This window comes from Indicator indicator, chromosome 11, assembly GCF_027791375.1.
Source record: "Indicator indicator isolate 239-I01 chromosome 11, UM_Iind_1.1, whole genome shotgun sequence".
Classification (NCBI taxonomy): Eukaryota; Metazoa; Chordata; class Aves; order Piciformes; family Indicatoridae; genus Indicator; species Indicator indicator.
The window spans coordinates 34,278,953-34,306,231 of NC_072020.1; the positions used below are offsets into that span (position 1 = coordinate 34,278,953).

Here is a 27,279-nt window from a genome sequence, read left to right on the forward strand (position 1 = left end):
CACCTGGTATAGGTATTGTGCCTTGTATGTCTTGGCTGTGACCCAGCTGCTCCCCTTTGCTATGCCTTCTGCTTGCCCACACCTGCACACCACAAAACTCATTTTTCTCTAGTTTAGTTCCACTTCTTTGCTGTCTTTCTGTTTTTTGTAACTTTTAAACTTCTCATTTGTTCTTAGAAACTGTTTTAGGAGGAGTTGATTTTGTTTGTATTTCTGGAGTCATGATTTTTGTCTTTGAGCAGTTATTACTGTATTTGACATGTTCTGCAGAATTTAACAGAAAGTCAGGCATGATTAACAAAGTGGCTGGGAGCCTGGTGCTACCAACAGAATTTTGGGGTTTTTGATCTTGAGGAACTTTATATGGCACCAGATCTGCTGGCAACAGATGTAGTACATCTGTCTCAGAGCGGGGAAAGGATGCTGGCATGTGAGTTGGCAGGGCTTGTTGAAAGGGCTTTAAACTAGGCTTGAAGGGGGAGAGGATTAAAACGAGGTGCCCTGGAGATGAGCCTTCAGTCTGCCATTTCACTTGAGGTGGGAGATGGTGACAGTATCAAAATTGTCTGTGACGAGTGGCAGGAAGACACGCCAGGGTTGGAAGGATGGGGTCACAGTAAGGGCCTCCAACCTGTTGCCCCGAAGCATGCTGTGAACACTGCAGCAAGGGCAAGGTCTGAGAGAGCTGAGCCAAGGGCCTCTGAGGTAATAGGAGACAGGAGGGTAGTTCCCATGAAGTGCCTTGGGGGAGCAGTGGGGTGCCCCTCTCAGAAGGTGTCATGGCCAGCAGCCCAGCTGAAGTGTCTCTGCACCAGTGCACAGAGCATGGGCAGCAAACAGGAGGAGCTGGAAGCTGCCCTGCTAGAGGAAAGCTACAACATGGAGGCAATTCCAGACACTTGATGGGGTGAATCCTGCGACTGGAGTGTGGCCATCAGTGGCTACAAGCTGTTCAGAAGGGACAGGAGAGGAAGAAGGGTGCTGCCCTCTATGTAAAGAGGAGGATAGAGTGTGAAGAGTTGTGGCTAAAGAATAGCCACAAGCAGGTCAAAAGCCTATGGGTAGGGATTAGGGATCTGGACAACAAGGGGAGGCCTTGTGGCAGGAGTCTACTCCAGGCAGCCTGACCAAGCAGAGCCTATTGATGAAGCCTTCCTACTGCAGCTGGTGGAGACATGCCCAGCACAGGCTCCCATCCTGTTGGGGGATTTTAACTACCCCCACAGCTGTTGGAACAGCAGCACAACTGGCTGCAGGCAATCCAGGAGGCTCCTGGAGTGCCTGGATGACAACTTCTTAAGACAAGCAATGAACAGCCCTGCCCAAGGGGCTGTGTGGTTGGACCTGTTGGTCACCAATGCAGGTGAAGCCATCAGGGATGTCAGTGGAAGGTGTAAGAAATTGGGCAAGGAGGGCACAGACCTGATGAGAGGCATCCAAAAGTCCTGAGGGAATTAGCTGATGCAGTTGCCAAGCCACAGTCCTGGCAGTCAGGTGCAGTCCCTGGGCACTGGAAGAAAGGAAACATCACAGCCAGGGTTAACAAGGGTAGAAAGGAGGACCCTGGGAACTGCCAACCTGTCAGCCTCACCTCTGTGCCTGGGAAGACCATGGAACAGATCCTCCTAGATGCCAAGCTGAGGTACGTGGAGGACAGGGAGGGGATTCAGGACAGCCAGCAGGGCTTCACTAAAGGCAACTCCTGCCTGACCAACCCAGTGGCTTTCATATGACAAAGTGACTATGGCAGTGGATAAGGGACCACCTATGGATGTGATCTATCTGGACTGCTGCAAGGCCTCTGACACAGTCCCCACAGCATCCTGCTCACCAAGATGGAGAGATGTGGATTTGCTGGATGGACTGTTTAGTGGATAAGGAATAGGCTGGGTGGTCACATCCAGAGGGTGCTGCTCAATGGCTTGAAGTTCAGCTGGAGAGCAGTGACAGTGGTGTCCCTCAGGGGTCCCTACTGGGACCTGTGCTGTTTAATATTTGTATCAATGCTATAGGCAGAGGGATCCAGGCACCACCAGCAGTGTGCAGATGACACCCAGCTGAGTGGTGCTGTCGATACACCAGAGGGACAGGATGGCATCCAGAGGGGCCTGGACAGGCTGGAGAGGTAGTGCCCAGGTGAGCCTCATGAGGTTCAACAAGAGCAAGGGCAGAGTTCTGCACCTGGGCTGGAGCAATCCTCACTGGCAATACAGACTGGGGGAGGAGGTGATAGAAAGCAGCCCTGAGGAAAAGGACTTGGGGGTGCTGATGGATGAGAAGCTGGACAGGAGCAGGCAGTGTGAGCTTGCAGCACAGAAGGCAAATCACAGCCTGGGCTGCATCCAAAGCAGCTCTGCCAGCAGAGCCAGAGAGGTGATTCTGCCACTTTGCTCTGCTCTGGGGAGACCTCACCTGGAGTGCTGTGTACAGCTCTGGAGCCCTCAATAGAGGAAGGACATGGAGCTGATGGAGAGGGTCCAGAGGAGGGCCATGAGAATGATCAGAGGGTTGGAGCAGCTCTGCTATGAGGACAGGCTGAGGGAGCTGGGGGTGTTCAGCCTGGAGAAGAGGAGACTCTGAGGAGACCTAATAGCAGCCTGGCAGTACCTGAAGGGGGCTCCAGGAAGGCTGGAGAGAGACTGTTTGCAAAGGCCTGCAGGGACAGGACGAGGGACAATGGCTTCAAACTAGAGAAGAGCAGATTGAGATTGGATGTTAGGAACAAGTTCTTTACCAGGAGGGTGGTGGAACACTGGTATACTGCGCACCTGAAGGATGGCCAAGGGATCAGACCCAGTCAACATGGATTTAGGAAGGGCAGGTCTTGCTGACCAACCTGATCTCCTTCTATGCTCAGGTGACCACCTGGTGCATGTGGGGCAGGCTGTGGATGTAGTCTACCTGGACTTCAGCAAGGCCTTTGACACCATCCCCCATAGCAAACTCCTGGCCAAGCGGTCAGCCTGTGGCCTTGGACAGGAGCACTCTGTGCTGGGCTAGGAACTGGCTGATGGCAGTGCCCGGAGAGTGGTGGTGAATGGTGCCACTGCCAGCTGGCAGCCAGGCACTAGTGGTGTCCCCCAGGGATCAGTGTTGGGCCCCGTCCTGGTCAGTATCTTTATCAATGATCTGGATGAGGGGATTGAGTCCATCATCAGTAAATTTGCAGATGACACCAAGCTGGGAGCAGGAGTTGATCTGTTAGAAGGTAGAAGGGCTCTGCAGAGGGACCTTGCCAGGCTGGACAGATGGGCAGAGTCCAACAGGATGGCATTCAACAAATCCAAGTGCCAGGTGCTGCACTTTAGCCACAACAACCCCATGCAGAGCTACAGGCTGGGGTCAGAGTAGCTGGAGAGCAGCCAGGCAGAAAGGGACCTGGGGGTACTGGTTGACAGCTGCCTGAACATGAGCCAGCAGTGTGCCCAGGTGGCCAAGAGAGCCAATGGCATCCTGGCCTGCATCAGGCATAGTTTGGCCAGCAGGAGCAGGGAGGTCATTGTACCCCTGTACACAGCACTGGTTAGGCCACACCTTGAGTACTGTGTCCAGTTCTGGGCCCCTCAGTTTAGGAAAGATGTTGAATTGCTGGAGCATGTCCAGAGAAGGGCAACGAGGCTGGGGAGAGGCCTTGAGCACAGCCCTATGAGGAGAGGGTGAGGGAGCTGGGACTGTTTAGTCTGGAGAAGAGGAGGTTCAGGGGTGACCTCATTGCTGTCTACAACTACCTGAAGGGAGGTTGTAGCCAGGAGGGGTTTGGTCTCTTTTTCCAGGCAACCAGCACCAGAACAAGAGGACACAGTCTCAAGCTGTGCCAGGGGAGGTTTAGGCTGGAGGTGAGGAGAAAGTTCTTCACAGAGAGAGTGGTTGGCCATTGGAATGGGCTGCCCAGGGAGGTGGTGAAGTCACCATCCCTGGAGGTGTTCAAGGGGAGATTGGACGTGGCACTTGGTGCCATGGTTTAGATAGTCATGAGGTGTAGGGTGACAGGTTGGACTCTGATCCTTGAGGTCTTTTCCAACCTTCTTGATTCTATGATTCTATAGGTTGCCCAGGGAGGTGGTTGAGGTGCCATCCCTAGAGATACTCAAGGTGAGACCAAACACGGCTCTAGGCAACCTGATCTACTTGGGGATATCCCTGCTGACTGCAGAGAGGGTTGGACTGGATGACCTTTGGAGGTCCCTTCTTACCCAGACCATTCTATGATTCTATGATTCTATAACATGAACCAGTCCTGAAATACTGTAGTCAATATAAAGGTATGCATTAGCAGTATACTCATACACATGGACCTTGGGGTGTTTTATTCCTGCTGACGCACTTCAGGGAGTTTTCAGCAACATCGAAGCCAAATACACCCTTAGAACCTCTTATTTGTTTGTTTGTTTATTTCCCTTTGGCAATTGTTTCAGGTCTTGGATTTGCAGTTCTGGATAACCAAACTATGATAGCTGCTGGTGTTGCTTCTGGCTGTCTCAAAATGAAAATAAAAAGTATTAAAATCTCATATCTTAAATAATAAAGTAAAATACTAAAAAGAATAATTTAAAGTAAGTAAAATAAATAATACCAAAGGCAGACATTCAGCTATCTTCAAGGGGTATTCTTCTGCAGTGGCTTTCCAGTTTTGGTCCTACATCTGAGTTCACTTAGTATTGTTTCAATTCAAGGGACTAAAAACTCCTTTTTAGCTCATTCTATCATTTCAGAGATGTGACATTAGCAGGTGCCAAATCTTCTGTCAAAAATAAAATTTTCAGGCTGATTGGAATCCTTGAAATCACAGCTGAAGTTTCAGGCCAGTTAAATAAAGCTGTGGAGCCTCCATTTGTATCATTCGTTCATGTAATGAAACCTGTTCCTATAACTCAGTTCTTGGTATATTAACCCTGTAGTTATCCTCATACATAAATGGGAGATGTGTTGCTTTCATTGGTTTTAATAGGGTATAACCATATAAATCCCCTGTGCATGAATGGAAAAATAGAAGCCCTCAGGCTATGGGAATCAAAGGTCTCCCCTATGCTTACAATAGCCTAGTAGGGTTATTTTGGAGGCATTGGTAATTACTCATGGACTCCCTGTAGCTAGTGATTCATTGTTCACTGCTGAAACATTTCTAAATGAATTATGTTTTAAACAAGCAAATCCTTGGCCTTTTCTTATGAGGGAGAGGGGGGAAAGAGAACTGGAGGGGCACAAAATTCCACCATTTTCTGCATTAAGATACAGCTATTTAAAAGGTCCCTAGTATTTGAAGCAATTTAAATCTACTATCACGTGTCTTGCTGTTTTCACTCTATGAATTTGTATTTCTGAATTTCATGTTTTTATGAAAATTTTATTGTCATTAATTTTATATTTAGAAAAGACTGTGGATGCAAGAGCTCAATGCAATGAATAAATCAGTTGGAGTTAACAGTCCTTGGGGATAGAATCAATCACTGTTGTAGAAAAGGGTGACATTTAAAAAAGAAGCTCAGAAGAAAATGTCATGCTTAAAAAATTAGATTTAAACAGTCTAGGTCCTGATGGATTTTTATTGCACTCAGATGGATACACTGATTGATTATCAGCCTTACAAATGTTTAGTACCTTTCTCACTTCTCCAATAATCAGAATAATCTAATTTTCAATGTCATTTAAGTTACCATATTCAAGGTTATAATAGATGGTATTTCTAATAAAACATAGCAATTACATAATGAATAATATAAAGCTGCAAGGCAGAGGTCAGATTCAAAGAAAACTCACCCCCCGCCCAGTGGCTGGGAGAGCCAGTGTGCTTGAAAGCGGCCAGCAGAACGATGTGCTCTGGATTTGTGGTGGTTTCCCCCCACTGTGGGTGAACTGAGTTTCCTGGAGCACTGACCAGGGTGTGTTTGCCATAGCTGAACAGTATTTCTCAATACGAAACTAGAGGCAGGCTTGAGGTCTGTAATGGATGTGCTCACTCTGTGCCTGGGGAAAAAAAACGTCGTGCCAGGTGCTTACGAAATTCCTTCTGTGCTTGTTTCTCCATGCTTGCTGTTAATATTGATACATGTCTAGAGAGAGATACTATCTTAATTAATGAGAGATGTTTTCCTGTGGCAATTGTACCCAGCAGCTGACATGGTTGATTTCTCTGAATCAGCTACAAAATATGCAGGTTTCAATGTGTTCTGATTTTTGACTTGAAGCCCCTTACATAACTGTGTATTTATGATTGGCTTTGGCCCTTAGAAATAAGAGGTTTGTGTTTGAAATGTGCTTTGACTCCAATTGTTCTCCATATGTCAAATCTCAGTTTTGGCATGGGAATTTGTTTTAAAATAGTTTCCTGTTCTTTTCAAAGGCTGAACAGTTTTGCCTAAAAGAAAACATGATTTCATCTGGAAATCACGACCTAGGAAAACCAATCTATTTATAACTACCTGGTGTTCTGCATATTTTAATGCTATGTTTGGCTGTAAAATGTGAACAGGAGTCTTACTATTCTGAACTGATGGTACATCAGCTTGCTAAGTGTGACTGTGTTGCTTTTAAGAGGGATTTTTTTGTTCATTTTCTTACATTGGAGCCAGGAAAATCAACCTCCTTGCGGTCACTCATCTCTCTGCCTGCTTCCACCAGCTCCCAGGCATGGAAGCTATGTGTGATGTGCAGCTGGGTGCTAGCTTTGTCCATGGGGTTGGAGAGCCTAGTTCAGCAGCAGCAGCAGGACTGGGAGTGCTAAATTCTCCCTTGGTTCAAGGTTTTCCAAGTTGACTGTTGTGAAAAACATTGTTATGGACTGCCATTCATTGCCACAAGCACAGGTTATTGAAGGGTGATGGGGAGAAGGATGATGTATGGTTATGTGTGGGCATTTATCCTGATGGCAATAGGTAAGCACTTTGCATATTTGACTGATATTGTCCACAGCTGCTAACTTCTGCCCGAATTAGAAATTTTAAGCAGCTGCTGCTGGAATTGGAGATGTTGGAGTGTAAAGGAGCTCTGCAAGACTTGTGGGTTTCCACCGTAGCCGAGCAGCTTGCTGCTTCTGGAAGCCCCACGTGCAGTGCCAAGTGCTGGACCCACCGCCCTCATGTGGCACCATTTGCCTGTGGCATTGGTCAGCCTGGGTTGCCTGGCACATGGCAATGGATAGATGGCTTCCAGATGTGCAGGAGAGTAGATGGGAGAGTGAGCCCGGGTCCAGAGGGGGCAGTTGGCAGGTCTGCAGTGGTCCTTCAGCAGCTCACCTCTGATTTCTCTTCAATGTTCACAAACTAAAGGAGTCTTTTTGAAAGCATAAGTTGTGCCCAACGCTTGGCAATTACTGACTTGCTCTCTGTGCTCTATGGTGCTTCTGAGATTTGTTAGCTTAACAAGTAACCTCCAAAATATGTAGGGGGAAGAGAAGCGTGGTTTTACAGGAATGCAAGCTGACTGGAAACACGAGTAGTTATCACTACAGGAACAAAACCAGTTCGTTAGTACACACAGCTCTTCAAAGGTCACAGGGATCTCAGAGAGGCAAAACTCCCTGAGATAGCTTTTCAAGTCACGAATTTATAGCTGATTAATCATTATCATACATGAAAGGTGCTGTCTATCTTCTGGGCACCTGGGGAGGCACAAGTTATGCAAGTAACTGGAAAAGTTTTGTTGTGAGCTGCAGACTCTTCTGCCCTGAACACGCTTGCACCACCTTTGACAAACAGGAGGATGAACAGTTGCCATTCCATACTTTTACTTGATTATGCTGCCTGAATCTCTTAGGCTGGATCACACACCCTTCTTAGATCAAGCAGTGACTAAGTTTGGTGGACCCGAGGCTTGTGTTTAAGACTAGACAACTGTCCCAGAATTACAACATGCTTGAAAAGATCCTGCTCAAGCACACAATTGCTGTGTGGTTGCTAAATGAGAGCACTGAGGTCCTCTGAAAAAAGCTGTTTCTGTCTTCCTATTCTCAATTCCATCTATGTCAAGCCCTGCTTTTCTTGAAAAATGGCATCTCTCCTTCCTGCAGCTTTTGTGGCCTACCCATTCCTTCAAGCAGAGGAGGGAAAATATGTCTGATGCTAAGAAAAGCAGTGAGGTGATGAGAATAGACTGGATGGGATGAGAGGTGATGTTCAGTCCTGCTACCCTCAGGTTAGGGGGATGAACATTAGAGGGGAGGGACTGGTCCTTAAACCTTATGCAACAGAAAGTGCCTTTGACAGCCTATGAATCCTGGCCATGGCTGCTGGGAGTTTTCTGGGTGTGGAAATGCCAGTCCTGGCTTGTGTGTTCAGGGTACAGGGAAGCTGTCATGGGAAGATGTGCTCAGGCATGGACATGTCACTCAGCTGTCCAAGCAGTGCTGAGACATGGAGACATGGCTTCCTCCAGTACCAAGATACACATTTTCTCATTCTCTTTCCCCACACTACCACTTCACTTTTTTTTTTTTGTTGTTGTTGTTTGTTTTGGTTTGGGTTTTGAGTTTGTTTTTTAAAAATTCCAGTATCTCTTAGAGGGCAAGAGAGGTTCCATACTGTTCCCTATCAGGAACAACCACTGAATCAGAATTTAGCGAACTAGTAATGAAATTCATAACCTGGGGTTTCCATGCTGGCATTAACTGTGACAAAGATGCATCACTGGTGTGTCCTCATTAAAAGGCAGTGGAACTGCATCAGGGACTGAAGTGATTGTATGCATGTAAAGATCAAGATACAGAAAGGTGTGATTTATGTCACATAAGCATAAGCTGCAATCCAAAATGTAAAGGGTAAATTGTGCGTTTGTATGTTTTTATTTAACTCTTCGAAACATAGTGTTGGCTTAATATTTTTCTCTCTGTTTTTCACCTTGAATCATAGGTGTATCTGAATCTGCACAACAGTTCAATGTCAATGAAATCCTTCATATTTTTGGACCGTGGGTGTTGTGTGTCAGAACTTCATGGTGTTAATCTTACAGGGAATACCGAAACTCTGCCAATACCTGATGCAGACTTAGTGAAGACAAATGTAGGGAATGTAAAAAGTATCCATAAAGCAAGAAGATAAATGCTAATCAGTTTTTATCATTATTAGAAAGGAGTATGCAGTCATAGGAAAAAAGTAGAAATTAATAAAAAAGTGTTCTGAGATTTTGCACCGTGCTACTTCTCCCCCTCCTACCATTTAGGGATTTGCAACTGAAAAGAAAGAGAACAGAGCCAGGCCAGTTTTGTGATGTGGACTGAATGCCAGCAGCTGTCCCTGTGGTGGCCTTTGAAGGGGAAGGGACTTCAGGTAGAGCTGCAGAGAGAGCTGTGCCAGGACAGCATAGGAGTGTGGCATAGTTCCTGTCAGAATTGTCCCCTAGTCTAGGAGCTCTTGGCAGCTGCTCCAAAGCCTGGCCTAAGTGACATATTTGTCTTCCACAAGGAGTTCAAAGCTATTGAGATAAGTAGTTGTTAAGGCTGCCTGTTTGGCAGGTTTGTCAGTCAGCTCATAAGTAAATGAGGCTTTATTACAAAGGCTTATTGCTCTTTGCTGTTGTGTAGGAGTTAACATCTTTTTCTGAGAAGCTCTTTTATCTCCCAAGTACAGCAGCAATTAGGGTTTACTTCTGGAGTGTGGTGGCAGTTGGAGCACTTGAGACATACATGTTGGTCCTGGATGTTTTTTCAGTGGGAAAGACATTGCTTACACTCTGCCCTGAGGTCCAGCAAACAAATTAAGCCATGTGCTTTAGGGGAATATTTGTAAAGAGAGGAATACTGTAAAAGGAGATCCAACTCCTCCTTCCTCCTCCAACCTGGCTAGACTGGTAGCATTGAACCTTTACAAAAAGATACCTTTTTGGTCCACTCTTCTTGTCCTTCTTTGAGTTTGTGTTACTCCAGACACCAGAACTGATGATCAAGTTGTTCAGGTTGAGGCTTTCATTAGGTGGTGTGCTCAGTGTCCCAGCCCTGATCCAGCAGAGCATGTAGCTGACTTCAGTGCAGGTCTGTTCACACAGTTCAAATCAAAGTTAACCTTAAAATACCCACTGGATTAGGGTCAGAGTTCTCTCAGTTGCAAAGTCAAATCTTCTGTGAGAAAACCAGAGCTGTTCAGTTCATGGAGCATGTACTTTATGGCCTTGTGAAGGAGCAACAATATTCACTGTATCTACCTCTTATTTTCTGTAACACGTGTTACAGCAGTGTTACATCTGTAGATGCTCCTGTCTCTGCTGCTTTTTTCACCCTACCATTATCCTGTGGCACTCTTCACTTTCTCTCACAGATGACACCCAGAGGAAAATGAAGCCAGTTCTGTGCCATTCATTCCTGCATAGATGCTATTGATAAGGCTGGATTGCACCTCTTCTTCCTCCTGAAACATTAACCATTTGGCTGCCCTTTGCCATTATTTGTGGTGCTCAGGCATGTAGGAAGCAACCGCAGATAACCCGTAATGGAGGGGCTGGGGAACCCAGAGGAGGAAAGAGCTAGCCTGGAGGTGGCTCTGGGCATCTGCCCATTTTGCTGTGCTTCCCTCCCTATGGCACAGACAGATGTGATTCCTGGGGTGGGAAAGTGTGAGAACAGGTAGACTTTTGGCCATCCAGAATCCCAAAACCTCCTCACATGAATCAGCCACACCCTTAACGTTTGAGGCTTTCTTTTCAATCTGGTAAAATCTTGAGTGTCAGTGAATGTTACATTTGTCCAACATAGTTCAGTCTTTGGGGTGTTTCATACTGGCACAAAGCCTTTGGGGAGAGCGACTGGTTCTCCATGGCTTTGTCATAAAGTGTTATGCACCCGGTGCCACTGCAGACATCAACTAACAAGGCTTGTGAGAAAATTCGCAAATGCTGGCAGTGCTGTGCACATAGGCTTATCTCCTGGGCACTTTTTGTGGAATTAAGCTGTTTTCATTAAAAGAACAAAGAGGAGTGTGGTGATAGAGCAGCTGTCATATTTTATTGCAAAGCACAAATATGTGGGAAATCAATTACAGCATGAGTGCTGCACAGTGCATATTGCCAGTAATCCCCCGTGGCCGCAGGAAGGTAGAAGGCTGATCTGAGGTAAGAGCAGATGGCAAGCAACTTTAGATAGCTTCACTGCTATTTTCACACTTTCAAGTGTTTGTACTTCTCCTTTGATCTTCACATCCTGAGTTTCATGTGTTTCATCTTATTCCTTTTACTGTTTTCACATTTCACGTTCCTTTTAAATAACTTCTGCTTAGTGAACTTCACATTAGTATGGGGTTTGTTATCTCCTACACCATGAAATTGAAGAAGACAAACAGTTGCTGTCTTTTTTAGCGCTGTTCACATCCAATAAAATAACAACTGCACCACTGCAGAGGACCTTTCCATTCACTATGCACAGCTTTATTGCTACAAGGAAAAAATGCTTCCTCACCAAGACACAGTGCATGTGAAGTGGCAGTACACTTTCTTGGATGGTAGATAGTACAGGAATGTGATGGCACATCAACAACAAGCACCTGTGGAAGTTTTTTTTTCATCATTACCTGTTAGATCACAAAATTGTCAGGGTTAGAAGGAACCTCAAGGATCCTCCAGTTCCAAACCCGCTGCTATGGGCAGGGACACCTCACACTACATCAGGTTGATCACAGCCACATCCAGCCTGGATGCAAAACCCTCCAGGGATGAGGCTTCCGCCACCTCCCTGGGCAACCTGTGCCAGTCTCTCACCACCCTCATGGGAAGAACTTCTTCCTGACATCTAATATAAATCTCCCCATTTCTAGTTTTGCTCCATTCCCCCCAGTCCTATCACTACCTGACATCCTAAAAAGTCCCTCCCCAGCTTTCCTGTAGGCCCTCTTCAGATACTGGAAGGCCACAAGAAGGTTTCCTGGGAGCCTTCTCTTCTCCAGACTGAACAGCCCCAACTCTCTCAGTCTGTCGTCATGGCAGAGGAGCTCCAACCCTCTGCTCATCCTCGTGGCCCTTCTCTGGACACCTTCCAGCACCTCCAAATCCTTCTTGTAACAGGGGTTCCAGAATTGGACCCCTACTCCAGGTGGAGAGCTGTGTAGAGGAGGAGAGTCACCTCTCTTAACCGGTGGCCACACTTCTCTTGCTGCAGCCCAGTCTCTGGTTGGCTTTCTGGGCTGCAAGTGCACACTTGTGGGCTCATGTTGAGCTTCTCGTCCACCAGCACCCCCAAGGCCTTTTCTTCAGGGCTGCTCTCAAGCCCTTTCTTACAGTCAAATAGTTAAGCTTGCATTAGTATTCTCTGTGCATATACCATTTTAATCTCAACTTAAAGTATTTTATGTTTAAAATAAAAGCATTTTACAGTGTTTTTAAGTAGAGCAGCAAAAGCAATATGAGATGATCTGTCTCTGCTTTTTCTGTAGCTGTCAGAAATGACAGGAATAAAAAGAAGAAGGAACCTTCAAAGCAGGAGTCCACAGAAAACTATGAAATGACAGCAGAGTTGGATGATCTCACTGAGAAGATCCGAAAAGCTCACCAGGAAACCTTCCCCTCACTCTGCCAACTGGGAAAATACACCACAGTAAGTCTGCTTTGTGACACGTACATGTGCCTGGGTGATGTCAGTTTTGCATTGGAGGCTTCATGTGTTTTAAGTAGATGCAGTAGTAGCTGCACCCCTTGCACCTCCTTAGGCATGAAAAAACACAGGTATGAATGCAAATGCATTCTGAAGAAGAAAAGCTGCCCTTAATTGTAAGTATTACTTATCCATATCGTGATAGAGTGTCTGAAGTACTAATGTAGCCAAGAGACAAGCTTGGACTCCATGAGTCAGTTGCATGCCATCATTCATTAAAAATTTGTTGGCTTCCAAAGACATGATCTCTGCTGGTGCATCAGCAGATTACAGCTCTACAGGAGTTCTTCAATGCTGCTGGAGTGCTGGTGATACAGTCCCAGAGCTGCCAAGGTCAAGGGAAAACATGAAACGCCTAAACAAGCCTGTTTCCAAAATGCTCATTTGCAGTTTATTCCTCTACCAAAATGCCACAAAGCATTCTGCTGCTTATAGAAATTAAAAATTAGCCCCCCCATCAAGAAGTTCAGTCCTGTAGTAATTTCTCCAGAGGATGAGTCAGAGCAATATTATTTTTCTATACATATATACACGTTGCTAAATACAGGGAAGGGCAGTGATATTCAACATCAAGTTTGCAAATGCAGTAATAGATGCTAAAGATAGGTAATGTTGGGAGTCTTGTGAGTAAAGGAATGACCTGCTCTTGCTGTGGGTTGTAGCAGTACTGGCTGTCTTAGAGGGATGTGCAGGGGTCTGGAAGCAGCTGAGCATGTGATCTCACTGCCAAGCCCAGGAGCTCAGGAGTGGCATGGCTGGGGCAAGGAGGCAACTGCCTTAGGAGTCTTTGTCCTCTAGCTCCAGCTGGAGACCTGGAACAAGCCCCAGAAGTCAGGTGAAATACCTCTGGCTTGCTTGCTGTTTTGAGCAAATCTAAGAGTGACCTAGGGAAGCCATGGTGAAGCATCAGCACTCACTGTTTCAGTGAGCAGTGTGCTGTTTATCACATACTCATCTATTTACAGTGTGCAAGGTTCAGAACTCTCAGTTCTAGGTGTAAGACTTTCTATTTATGTGGTGATTAGGATGGAGGATGGTTATTAATTTATGAATTATGAAATATGAATTATGAAAATACTGGTTACTAATTATTAAAATTATTAGTAACCACTTAGTCACTTTTATATATTGATTCTAATGCACGGTTGTGAAAACATATTCCATAACTGGTTTAGTATATACAATTTGACCCAATTAGAATATTTACAGAATTAATTTCTAATTAAGGGAACGAAAGGTGCAGTTCTGCCGTTTGTCCACTAGATGGAGACTCGACAAGACGCTTGGCAGCTGTAACTATGTACAGAGATATTTACAAGGTTATCAAGAGGCAATTCAAGCTGGAACATCAGCCGCTAGGCACAGGTGCTTTGAATTGAATGTTACCAAGTGTTGCACATGTGAAAGATACACTGTGTCTTTCTTTGTAGCCAAGCAAGTTGCTGGGTTACGCTGACTGCTCACCTTCTGTCAGCCTGGGGCTGGCCTGTTCTGGTTGGTGACTTCTCCTTCTGCGGCCACGGGAGGGGCAACTTTCCGCCGGTCGGCAGCTTCCCTTGGCAGGGTGGTCCCATGACATGACTGTGGCAACTGGGGGCTGGCAGGATCAGTGCAGCTCCCTGAACAGAATAGGCCTGGCAGGGCCAGTCCGTGGGAGTGGTCCTGTGTGGCAGGGGCCAGTTCCTTTGGGGTCAGCCCTCGCGGTTGGGGTGACAGTTTCCCGTTAGGCAGGGTCGGCCATCTCCGATCCCAGAGACACGCTTCGGGGAAGGGGCGTGGTTATGCAGTGATTCCCCCTTGCTTGGCTCGAAGTGAGCTGACTATGCCGATCTCGATGACTGCTTTCCATTTAAGGATATGATGCAATCTTTGGTTTGAACTCAACGGAGAGGGTATCTTTCGGGAAATCCCGGATTACTTTACCCTGACGGCACAGGGCTGTGGAGTGATGACAGTAGCTCCGTTTATCTCCCGCAAATAGTGGGGGTCACGCAAGGTGCATGGCTGCTTGGTTAGCTGCTTCTGGTTGCAGATGTTGGGCAGCTGGGCTTGGCCTAGTCCCTCCCACTCTGGGCTAAAGCTTACCCTCTGGGTTCCAGTCCTCTCAAAGACACGACTGGGCTTACAACGCTGGTTTTTATAGCTTCAGCGAAGGGATTTCCTTTGCTGGTTCCTCCAGCAGCTCAGGGAGCTGTCTTCTTTCTGTATTGCAGAGGCCTCTAGTATGCTTGAATGTGGGAGTGAGAAGACTTAGGGGTGCTGCGAGCTTATGTAGCTCGAGCAAAGCAAGAGAAAGCAAAAGGAGCGAGCAAATTGGTAAGCAAGAGGGGAATATTTACAGATTTGTCGAGGCTGGATCTGGCCAATGGGCACACTTGTCAACAACCTGCTTTAACCTACAGAAAGGGTGAAGCTAGAATTATGCCCTTGGATGGAAAGAGCACAAGCATGCCATGCAATGGGTGCAGGTAGTTGTTTACCCCTTAAAGACACAGGTTGGTGCCTGGGCCTTTGTCCCCCTCTCCTGAAAGGAGGGTGGAAAGGAGAGACTTGCCCAAACATGTTGGGACAAGTTTGCTGGTATTTGGGGCCATAATTCTGGGCATATGGTGCCTTCACCACAATTTAATGGCAAGAAAAGCAAGTGTGTATGGTGTGATGCTAGAAGAAAGCAGTTTCCGTCTTGCTGAGAGCATTGTCCCAAACATTTTCATGTTTAATTTTGAGACCCACACAAAACGGTTCGTATTGAGTGCTAGCCCTGCTCAGGTGAGTCAGTGTAGCTATGCTGGTAAATACCACACAGACAAGCCCCCAGGGCCTAGTGCATCACGCGAGGCTGGAAGCTTGAAAGCAGCCAGTGGGTCACTTAACCAAAGATGGAGATGGTGGGATCAGTAGTAGGAATTTTAAGGAAATTCCTGGGTTAATGTCCTCCACCCCTCTTCTCAGCACCTACAGTGACATCCTGGTTATAGAGTGAATAATATCTTCCAAACCTGTTCTCACAGTCCTGAAAAACACGGGAAGATTCTGAACAAATGTGAAAAAAAAATCTTAGTTCAAAACCAGTGAGTTTTAGGCTATGTGTGCAGCTGGGATGTGTAGTCAGGCTGGTATGCCTGCCAGAGGTCATTGAACACAGGCTGCCCTGCCTGGCTACCCTAGAATAATACCAATACATCAGTACACCTCCCAGGTGAATGTGTTGTGACTATCAGTGTGTTGCCTCTGGGTGAAGAGTGTGCTGCATCTGGCTGGTGTGGGGTACTTTGTGCGGTAATTCACAGAGATCCTGAAAGGCTGAAAGAGAAACCTGAGCACCTTACGTGCTTTCTGTTACATATTGGATGCTTAAGTATCATTTATATTTTAGCTCTTGGAATGATGCAAATGGATGAAATTGGAGAGGGTCTTGTTGCGTAGCGCTGACCCCCATGGTGAGTTTATGTCCCTGTGGGAATTTCAGAGTCTGGATCTAATGAACAGATAAATCTGGTCTGTTAATGGGCCCCACTGACCTGACCACACTCTCTCTGAGGCTGGATATTAGTCATTGGTATCTCAAATCAGATCAGACAGCTTGGGGAAAGAGATTTCCTGTGTATTTATTGGTCTGTTGGGAGTCCACAGTAGGTAGCTGCACATGGCTATAGTCCCTGGCACTTCGTCATGGTTTGCTACCGTACAAGTTGCAATAACAAAATCATACTGAAAGAGTTCTTTTGGCTTCCTTTGCATCTTTGATCGTGATAGCACTTCCTTCAACAGCCATGTGGCATTCTTATATTCTCTGTGCAAAGTGCAGAGTACTTAAATCTCTCTTCTAGATAAGGTCTGGCAACCACTTCAGCTTTTTAGATAGGAATTCAGTGTTAAGTGCTCATTTTTATAAGCACTATCTCTGCCCAGCTGTGGAAGGGACAGAGTACTTCTGATGCTGGAATAAGGTTCATCTGCATATCCAGCTGCACATCAGCCCAGGAGCTAGGAAGAAGTCTTTCTGCAGCAGTGGAAGATCCTCAAGGAACTGGGAGGTGGATGGTGTGTGTGCTGGTCAGAGGAGCACAGCTTCAGTGCTTGGCCAACACCGCCAGCTGCTGATCAAATTTCAGGGATCAGGCAATAATCTTTCCATTTGAGATAGTTGAGATAGACTGCAAGTCAAAGCAAAGGAGCACACAGACCTTTTACTACCTGCTGGGTGCAAGGGGAGCTAGGAGCCTATATCACTCTTCTTGATAGTAACAAGCCAGTATGGGTAGAAAATTGCCACCAGTCCTGCAGGCTAGCAGTCATGCAGCATGACATGCTCACACTGTGGAGGATGCAGATTGCCTTTGTAATCTTAGAGGTTTTAATTTGATTTTTTTAAAGGAGAAGTGAGAGGTTAGTGTATTGAATTGATGTGGAGTCACTTGAATTTCATGGAGCATTGCCCTTGCATACTGCCAGAAAAAGTGGAGGGAAGAAACTTATGCAAGCACGGCCTCTGTGCGCCTTCAGTGATGTGATGGTTCAGACTATTTGAAACATGATTTTGTTTGTGGACAAAAAGAGCAAAGAATTTTAAATAGAAAAGAGTGAAGTGAAAAAGCCATTGCAGAAACACAGCCATAACAAAAACCTGCTCAGGCATTCAGCTTGTCTATCTGGCTCCTCTTGCTCTTGAGCACTGCAGCCTGCACTTCCCAGAGAGAAAGGTTTCATGGTGATTTTTTTCTACTATTGTGTGTTTTTTCATGTACAAAAATGCTTTTGGAGAAGCATTTTCAATTTTTCTGTTTTTCATATCCATCTGCTCTTTAAAAAGAAAGTGTCCCTATTTGTAATAATTACCATACTTTGCATAGTTAACGAAAGTCCTCTTAAAATAATGGGAGAAGAGCGCTCTCATTGAACTCCCTGGGTCATTTGGCTTAACAGTTGCATTCAGCGCGCAGTGGCAAGTAGTGTTCTGCAGATGATGAGACTCAGCAAGCTGTTTAAAACTAATGGATTTCAAAAGTCCATCATAAATAGATCTGTTTTATTACTGTCATCCAGGTAAGAGAGAGTGCCTTAGTAATTTCTCTGGAGATGTCATGCTTTAGAGTATAATTCAGTGTAACTATACTGCCTGTCCTTTGAGACTGGTGCTATTTGTGAGTCTGCAGCTGTGTTATCTCCAGCCTTCTGATAAAGGGAGGGTAAAGCAGAACAGAAGTTTGACTCTGCAGACCCTTGCTGCAGGTTCTCCCAGGTTGCCCTTGGCTGGCTGGAACTGAAGAGGTTTTGCATTGTGGCAGCATTTTGTAAGTGCTTGGCTTAGAAGTGCTGTGGCCATTGTTCTGTGCCTTTGCAGAGGAATATATGGAGAGACCTCCCAGTGCTGAGCCTGAGCAGAGATGTGCTGTGGTCCTCAGTGAACTCACCAGAGATGGCGTGTACTGCTGCTTTTACTAAAGAGGCATAGCAAGTGTTCCTGATTAGGGCAGAGTGCCCCTGTGAGCCTTGTTTCCTTTGTAAAGTGGATTTTAAAGACAGTAGGGATTCTGCTACTGTGTATGTTTCTGTGACTGCTTCATCCCTAGTGCTAATGTGGAGATAGAGCAGACTGCAATGAAAACACAAAAATGATGGAAAAAATGGGATCAATTTATGTGGCAAAAATGGCTGTTTAATTGGATTTCATAGCAAGGTTGGTCTTTTCCACTGATAAAGATGCCACTAGGGTATAGTACAGTATTGTTTCACCATATGTGCGCTGCTACATAGGCCTGAAACCCATGCAAGCCTGCTAATGGAAAGGACACCCAAAAACCTGCTTCATTAAAATGTTCAGGAAAAGTCATAGCAACTGCACCTTTATCACAGCATGGTTAGAGGAGATCCCAGGCAAAGGTAATCAGTGTTTCTTGTTCTAATGTGCATCTTATTGATTCTGTGTTTTATTGTTCAACTTATACACTGATACTGAGTCAGTTTTATTTTTTTACATGTTGAGAAATGTTGCTAAAAGTCTATCTCTTTTGTATGCTTGCAACTAAATTCATTACCAAATAAAATGTTGAAACTCTCCTTCTTCATGGCACCTCGGAATGAATGCGTTAACCACAATAGCTCCAGTACAGAGGAACCTGGCACCCGGCGCAATAAAGCACACGGTTATTTTGTGTTCCCCTTCTCCTCATTTTGCATAGGAGTGAGTTAGGTTTTCATTTGCTAAGACAGCTGTGCATTACTCTTCATAGCAGACATGTTAGACTTCCCATTGCTAGTACTGCAGCATGATGGAGTAACCTCATATGATGCTGATGAAGATTTTGTTCACACTTGCTGGTTTCATGCAACGTCTTTTTTCCAGATGGATACCCTATTGTAAAATAATTTCCTGCTTTAGGCTCTGCTTTGTGTAGCTCTCTGCTATGCCATCTTTCTATGAACTGGATAAACTGCCTATTAAATTTAATTACAGCCTGAATGACTGCACATCTTGATCTTATTTTTCCTCCAATGTACTGTATTTCACCAAGGTCCTTGAGGATGAAATAAAATAAATCTGAGGGATGCATACTCCTGTAGCCAAAAGAAACGTTTCAAAGGACATTATGATGACTGTTAACCCATTCGTTTTGGACCATTTTGAAGGCAATTCTTTAGGCTCAGGATTATAAAAATATTTTCTCCTGTCTTCTGTCTCATAAAAAAAACCAAAACAAAATAGAGTAATTTTCCAGAATCAAAATTCAAATAGCAATCAGGAGGTTAATTTCTTATCACTTAAAAAGAGGGAGAGCAGGTATGCACCTTCAAACTGCTCAGCATGGTCATCATTGTTTTTTTTACAGCAAGGCAGGCTCAGATCTCCACCCTGCTGCAAGTGAGAGTCATTGTCAGGCTGGTAGCACCCTTGGGACCCATCATGACTGCTGGCGGCTATGGCATCTGTGAAGGCAGCCTGCAAGGGCATGCTAGAGCATCAGCCAAGCTGAGGTCACCCCACGTCCCCTTGGTGACCTTTACAGACCCTGTGTCCTTCCCATGACCTGAAGAAAGCTGATTGTTCCGAAGGTTTCCAAGGAGTCCGCAGTGATGGTGGCAGGGTCACTAGAGATGGCTCCTGCAGGAAAGCTGTGTCTGTGTAGGGAGAATGCTTTGCCATGGACGTTTGTCTGCCCTCTGTTAGACTGCTGAGTTGAGACTCTTCTCATTTAACTTTCTTTTCAAAGTCCATTTGACATTTTAACTTTAAGCAGCTATGTCTAAGGGAGCTAATCACTTCACCTTCCCTTGCAGCTGGGGAGAAAGCTGCCACCTGAGGGGATTTTCTTGGAGACGTGTGTCTCTCTCTTGTTAATCAACAAGTTCAGATGAAGCATGGAAGAGAGAAGTCTGCCTTTCTGTGGCTGCAAATTCATTGCCAGGTGACATTGCTTTTACAGGTGACATTTCTCTTGCAATGAAGAGAGGCTGAAGTCAGATGCCAAGCACACTTAACTTGGTGGCTTATTAACTAGTTGGGGGGGATCCATTACACTGGCTGCATCTCAAACAGCACCGGATCAATTGTGGCACAATGAGAATATGCTGTGTGCTGGGGAAGGAGGGGAGGGCCTCAGGTGTTTGGGAGTTGTTACCCATTTCTCACGAATCCACGAGAATCATTAATGGGTTGCCAACAACTGCCCAGGTCTCCCCATGCCACCATCTTTTGTTGGACTAGCATCACGTAGATCACAGTAACTTCTGAGTCAGATGTTTTTTGGCTGCCGTGTAAGTTTTTTCAAGGGTCAAGTGGTCATTCTGAAAGTATGAAAATGTTTAATCACAGATTTAACAGAGAGTTTCTACACAGCCTAGCAAATTACGGACTTTTTGATGAAGGTACATGAATATATGGAAACAATCTCTGAAAGATATAGCTAGAATGTCCTTGTAACAGACAGCAGGGTGTGTGTTGGATACACTGCCACATGAGCATATAGCATTCATCAGTTCACAGGAGGGTTTCAAATGTCCTGTGAAGAAGTGCTTTTTAATTCTTGTGAGACTGTAGCTTGAGAAAGCTGTAAAACTGTTGCACAGCCACAGAGCAGATAAATTAATAGAACTAATTTGCCAGGACCTTAAGTATGTGAAACTGTGTTCCAAATATTGTTGCTGCGTCTCCCAGATGAGGGCCTGATATTCTCGTCCCACTATCCATTTATATTTTCTGGCGTACAATTAAATTGTCTCTCTCAATGCACTTCTTATGCAATGGCAAGGAAGACTAATGACAGTGGCATTTGGAAATGTTTTAAGTTCATTTGTATTCCCTGTACAGATGGCCTCTGCAATTGTAAGTAACAGAGAAATATCCAAGGAATTCTCAAGTGATTAATCCAAGTTTAAAACAGCAGCATCCCAACAGCAAGCTGCAGAAAATGCCTGGAATGTTAATAGAAAGTGCTTCTGGAAGCAATACTCAGTTGTTGTTTCTTTCTCTTGAAAAGCATTCACTGAAAGGCAGATGGTTGATTTATGGTTGCCTCCTGTCTGTCTTTGCAGAACTCCAGCGCAGACCATCGGGTTCGACTGGACCTCGGGCTCTGGGACAAATTCAGTGAACTTGCAACCAAGTGCATTATTAAAATAGTGGAGTTTGCAAAGCGCCTGCCAGGCTTCACCGGTTTGACCATTGCAGACCAGATCACTCTACTTAAAGCAGCCTGCCTGGATATCTTGGTAGGTGTTTGTGACATCATTGCTCTGCTACTAATGTGCTTTCTGTTCTTTGTACTGGAATGGACAGGGAGAGGGAGCAAATACTGCCCTGGCCCTATGACTGCAGGTAGCCTGGTACAGTCAGGAGTGCAGTCTGACAGCTGCAGATGTGTTACATGGAATGAGCTTACTCTGCAAAAGAAATCTTTTCAGTTTGTGGATGTGCCACAAGGGCACATCTGAGTATTGTGGCACTAACTTGAGCTATGTGCTACTTTGGGAAAACATTCTTATTGTTAACATTGAAGAGAGGTCTGATTTGCTTTGCTTTCTCCTACCTGTAAAACATCATGCTCTGTGGGAAAGATACCAAGAGAGACAGTCCTCTGTATAAGAGGTTAGGAAAAGGATGTGTCTGTGGTTACCAAGTGATTCACAGAACAAGATACCCATCTTAAGAGTGAGGCTTTTGCAGGTTGTAGAGGGAAGCTGGTGTGCCTGGAGCCCAGCAGCCACCAGCCTCCAGCACAGAGAACCCCTACTGCTTTCACCAGTGCTACAGGCACCTGTGAGGAGGGCAGCATGACAGATTTCAGCTCAATGTAATGCAGTTTTAACCAGGCAAGTGTACAGCCTGCAGCACCTTGCTTTGCCGCTGTGTCAAGGTGAGCTGGCTTCCCTCCCTTGGGCTCTGGTTGTTTCTGTCATGCTGACTTTCCAGGAGCCCTCAGGGATTTCAACATTTCTTTATCAAGACTTTAGAGGTCTTCAGGCTTTTAGTGACAAACAAGTGCCTTACTATTGGTTGTAGCAATAATTTTCAGTAGAAGAGTTAGCGTTTTCAACGTGTTTTAAATATATTTTAAATACTTCCTTCTGAGCATAAACTTTACTTGCATCTAGAGGACATTGATGGAGGAGGACGAGGGGTACAGGTATTGTTCTTTGGCCTCTAAAAAGAGAATGTTGAGGTTTGCTCTGCCCTGCTCCAGTCATCCCTTTTTTCCCCTTCGTCCAGGATTTCCTTCAGACTTGGACATCTCATTGTTACTGTGTCTGTTCCCGCTGCGGGGCAGTGCCCTTCGTTTCCAGTTGCCTGTGGTCCTTGCCAGCTCTGTCATGATAAGCTATGTTCCCCTTACACCAGAAGGCACACAGCAACTGATAAGCTGTGGCATGGTCTCAAGTGTGTTCTGCCAGAGGTAGGGGGTGGGAATTTTTTGGTGCTTTGCTGTTGTACCCAGTAATAAATGGCTAATATGGAAACTATCTGAAGGTGGAGGGGAGGAGTCAGGATATAGCAAGAATCTGTGTGCCCAAACTCTTTACCCCTAAAACTTTAGCTCTTAAGCTACCAGCCCTTATTTGTTGCTCTATGGCCTGGGTGTGTTGCTGTATGGCCTTCCATAGCTGATGGAAGAATCCATACCCTTACCCCAGAAGCAGTCACAGCCCCAGTTCCATGGGCTTCATGTGGCAGCTCCACTCGCTGCTTGTGTCACCACCGCCATCTGGGCAATGTCAAGTGTTTAGGGATAGTCTTTCTGTTGGCACTTTTATCTGAAGTGCTCAGATAAAGGCACTTCAGGGCCTCTGATCAGAGTAACTAAACAAAAACCGAGTTGCCAGATTAGAAAACCAGTAATGAAGCAGGTGGTAAATGGTAACTTTATTTCGACTAATAAATGGCTGGAAAGGGTTGATTCTTTAATATAATTCACCACTCTAGCTTTGTGACCATGTGGCAACATTCAGTCTATAGTTATGAACTTCACTGGGCCCTGTTACTCCTCATCACCTGCTCATTCTCATTTTGCTTTTTGCCAGACCATGGAGTGGGGACACATCTGAGCAAGTAGGGCACAGCAAGTGCTGCAGGGAGGAACTGAGGCTTTTCCACACCCAGGATAGGACATGGCTGCTATGCAGATCCCTAACTTTCCAGCATGGCATTTACACAAGCTTTATGTGACTATTTTATGTGCTGCTTAAAAAGAAAAAAGGGATAATTACCATGAGCACAGTCATGTGCAGTGCATGTGCTTTGAAGTGCCCATCTCCATTCAACCCACACCACCTGCACATCACTGCAACTGTGCTGCAGCTCTGCATCTTCAAACTGAATTCAGTACTTGGAGGAGTGGTTTAATAGTGCATATTGCCCACCTGCCAGCAAGCTACTTCTAATCATGAGAAGTGTCTCACACGGTTTGTTTTGTATGTGGAGACACACTCTGAGCACCATTTCCCTGCAAATCCTTGGGCACTAATCCTTAATAATGTCATTTTTTGCTTTCTGTTTTAAACTCCTGCATGTTAATGCTATGAAGGCACTTGTGTGTGTGGTAGAACTTACGCCAATGGGGTATGGCAGCACCCTGGCCATGTGTTCATTAGTTCAGAGTCACCTCCTTGGGTTTCTCCTCTGTTCCAGCCCGCTAAAGCAGCCAGCATCAAAAAACAGCATTTCTTAAAAACAAACAAACCAACCCCACCCCAACAGTTTGCCTTAAATAGTATGTTTTAAATGAGTAATAATTCTGTGGGCAACCCATAGGGGTTTTGCTTTGCACTTTGTAACTGCTTTAGGATATAAATAGTCCTTAAAACAAAGGTCCTTTAATCATAGGCAAGGACCTTATTTATGACTGCAAGCGGTGTTTAAGAGCAGAGTGACAACTAAAATACTTGGCTTGTTTACAAAATCTAAACAACACTGAGGACATTAGGAGAATGTCTTCTAGATAGTGGTTCAGTTTAAAGTGGAGAAAGATTCCATGATTTCTTATTCTGAAGTTCTGACATTTCCCATATGTTCTTTGGTGAATATGATCTTGGAATCAGTTTCCCTTCAATACTGGAAGCTTGCCCAAGAAAGATTTAGTAGTGCTTCAGCAATATCCATGGCTTTTTGCAGCCCTTGATGAAAGACATTTTTAAGAAGACTGCGTTTCAAATGGTCTGTCTTGGCATTCAGTAACAGCATGTTGTGGGGTAATGTTGAAGGAATGCAGGAGAAACCTGAGACCCAACTGCTCCAGTCAAGCTAAGTGTGTTGCAGAAGACACATAGCTGAGCTTCAACTGTGTCAGTGCTCAGCAGAGCCACTGCACTCCAGTTGACAGCTGGTACAGCATTTAGGAATCTATCCTACTTGCTGCCTAACTTCCTCAGGACCTTTATATTTTAATCCTGATTTTTGCAAAGCCCCTGGAAATCACCTTCTGTGTATGCCCTCAGGGACTGTAGGCTGGGTAACCTAACTTCTGATTCATTCCCAGTGAGGATCCAGGGTGGAAGTCTTCCTCTGTGTGAGCCCTGGGGAGGCAGTAATCTGGTAGGTCTTGGCTGAGCACCCCAAACACGCACCCTCAAATGGAGTAGGGGCGTACGGGGGTGAGCATGGAGAACTTCGCAGCAAAGCAGCCAGCAGGCTGCTGTAAGGCAGGAGACATGTTCAACCTGTGGGCTGTTCAGGATGACTCTTCCAGGGCACCCCAGTCCCTCCAGACTTGGAGTCTTTGGGCAGCATGGTACTGGCAGCTAGCAACAACACTTGCCCTCACAGAGAGGATACTGTCTGCAAGCCCTGCTTGGGCAGCTGCCCAGGAGGCTGCAGGCAGCCTTCAGGAAACACCATGGCCAGATTGAGCTCCAAGTCCTGCTCTGCTGATTTGTTGAGCTAAGAGTCCTGAGGGTATGGAGGGAGAACTCATGTTGCTAAGATTTACCAATTAAAACAGCAGTCAGACAAAAGGACTACGTTATTCCCCAGCTGAGGTAGGGGAAAATCAGTACCACTTCAGTAGTACAGAGCCTGATTCCTCCTCCTGATCATCACAGGCCACGCACCCATACTGGAAGGCAGCTACTCTGTATGCAGGCTTGGGTGGGAAGAGCTTCACTCCAGTTTCTCTTGCATGGCATTGAAGTGGTAAAGCAAGTAGCTCTTGGGTTTCTCAATAAATATGCAAAGTTTTCAAACCTTGCTTATCTTGAAAACAACAAACTCTGCATGTTTCTTCTCCTTTCTGTAAAATTCTTTTGATGATATAAAAGCATTCCTGACAGCAGAGTTTAGGGGTGAGAACTGCTGGTGGCTGCGGGCAGTGCAGAACATGGTAAGCAGTACTGTCTCTTACTGGCAGCCTGTGCCATGCTTTAGAGAGTTCATTTCTGCTAATTATCCTGAAATACACTTTGGTTATTACATGATACCTTTGGAGTTACCACCAGCCCTTTAAGATCACTTATGTTAGTGGGGAATTTGTGGTCAGGGAAGAATTTGAGTGCCATGTGTTTGTATTTGTGCCTGTACTTGAAGTGCCGCGAGCCATACAGGTGAGCGGGAAGAACGACACATCAATGTGATGCAAGTTCAAATCCAACTTTATTGAACCATCAGTAGTTGCTTATATAGACCAAACATTTCCGCTCTGGCCTTCATGCCGCGAGCATGCGTCCTTCTATTGGCTACGCCGTCTTGTCCACACGTACTGCACGCGCCCCTTCCATGAAGCTGATTGGTTAACGTAGCCACACTATTTACATATCCTTCCTCTAAGCACCGCCATACCATGACCCCATGTTACCACCTAGAACTCAGTATAATCGTACAATGTCGCGAAAGCCCCAACATTGAAGAGCTTACTGTAGTTGAGGGGGAGAGGAACCATGTGGAACATGCCTGGCCAACCACATAGAATCTGAGTACTTCAGTGTGAAATAATATTGCTGAGACAGAAAACAGTTGAAGCAACTTCTGCAGGAATACACCCTATTAAGTCTCCTACCAGGGAATTTCAGAGGATAAATAAAAGCTTCTCTGCAGGTCTCTTACATGCCATGTCCTACTCATTCTCTTCCTAAGCAATTTGGAGCAGTGTTGCCAGGCAAATACCAAAGTGGGAGAACCAAGCCCAGACTGCTCAGCTGCCAAGTGCTGGAGCCTCTGACTCAGAGCTTCAGCAGCCATAGGAATAATTAAAATTCTCCCTGTACTCACTTACATTCATTTAAATCATCTCTGCTGAATCTTTAAAACCAACTAGGATGGCTGTATGGGAAATAAATAGAGTCAAGCTCTGAAAAAGTACAGCTGTATCTTAGCTGAGCTAATCATCCATTAGCCTTCTGCATGCTTTTTTATTTTAGTTTAGGGATAAGCCATCCTCCACCTCTGTTTTAAACATTAAGCACTGGTATATGTAACAGAAACATGTCACCATGATGGGCATCTCTTCTATTTGATCTTTACTGCAATGTTCATTTATAGCAGCTGTACAAATATGCCTATACTGGATGAAGTCTATCATGAGGCACAGCCTGGGTTTGCTCTGGGAGGCGAAAGCCTTCCCCTGCTCACGCTCTCTGGCAGTGCTGCCACTTCTGCTGTGACAGCACTCTGCATGCTGTGTTTACCCAGGGGACATTTACCAACAAAGTGCAGAGCATCCTCAGTGGTTGGTTTGTGTGTTTTGCATTCCTGCATGTCCAGTTAGAGGTGTGAATCCCCATCCTTCCCTTGAATGCTTTTATGTGGGGTCACTGCTGGGTGCACATCAGCATACAAAGCAAATTTGCCAAAACCAGCAATGCCTGGGCTTGCTCGGGAGTGGGGGACATCGTGGGTGGCAGGAGGATACACTTTGCACCAGGCAGGCAGGCAGGCAGGGTGCATGCCTTTAGCAGCACTCTGGGCAAGTGCCAGAGGCTGGCAGGGCTGGTGAGAAGGTTCAATGTTGCAGCACACGGAAGCAACAACAACCATAAAGGAAAAATGCTGGGCCCACTGCTCAGGCTGCTGTTGGGGCTGTGCATGGCCATGTGGAGGGTCAGAGTTTGATAATCCACTCAGGTGCGAGCTTCCAGGCTGGCAAGCAAACAGCATTCCATGGAGACTGGAACTGCAGCTGCTCAGGAGACAGAGGGCTCTGCACTGCTCTCTGGGGAGCCCTCACACAGGGTGGTCTTCTTCAGCTTGCTGTGACAGAAGGAAGGCAGGCACCTCGAGCAACACCCCACAC

The 27,279-nt window shown here is 45.7% G+C and overlaps 1 protein-coding gene across 4 annotated transcripts in view; it reads left to right on the forward strand.

The window, feature by feature from the left end:
- RARB (retinoic acid receptor beta) overlaps positions 1-27,279 on the forward strand; it is a 207,983-nt gene that overhangs the window by 175,289 nt on the left and 5,415 nt on the right. For all 4 annotated transcript variants that reach the window (XM_054385226.1, XM_054385227.1, XM_054385228.1 and 1 more), the window contains 2 exons: positions 12,348-12,508; positions 21,098-21,274. In XM_054385226.1, coding sequence (XP_054241201.1) covers positions 12,348-12,508; positions 21,098-21,274 — 338 coding nt within the window. The remainder of the gene's footprint in view (positions 1-12,347; positions 12,509-21,097; positions 21,275-27,279) is intronic.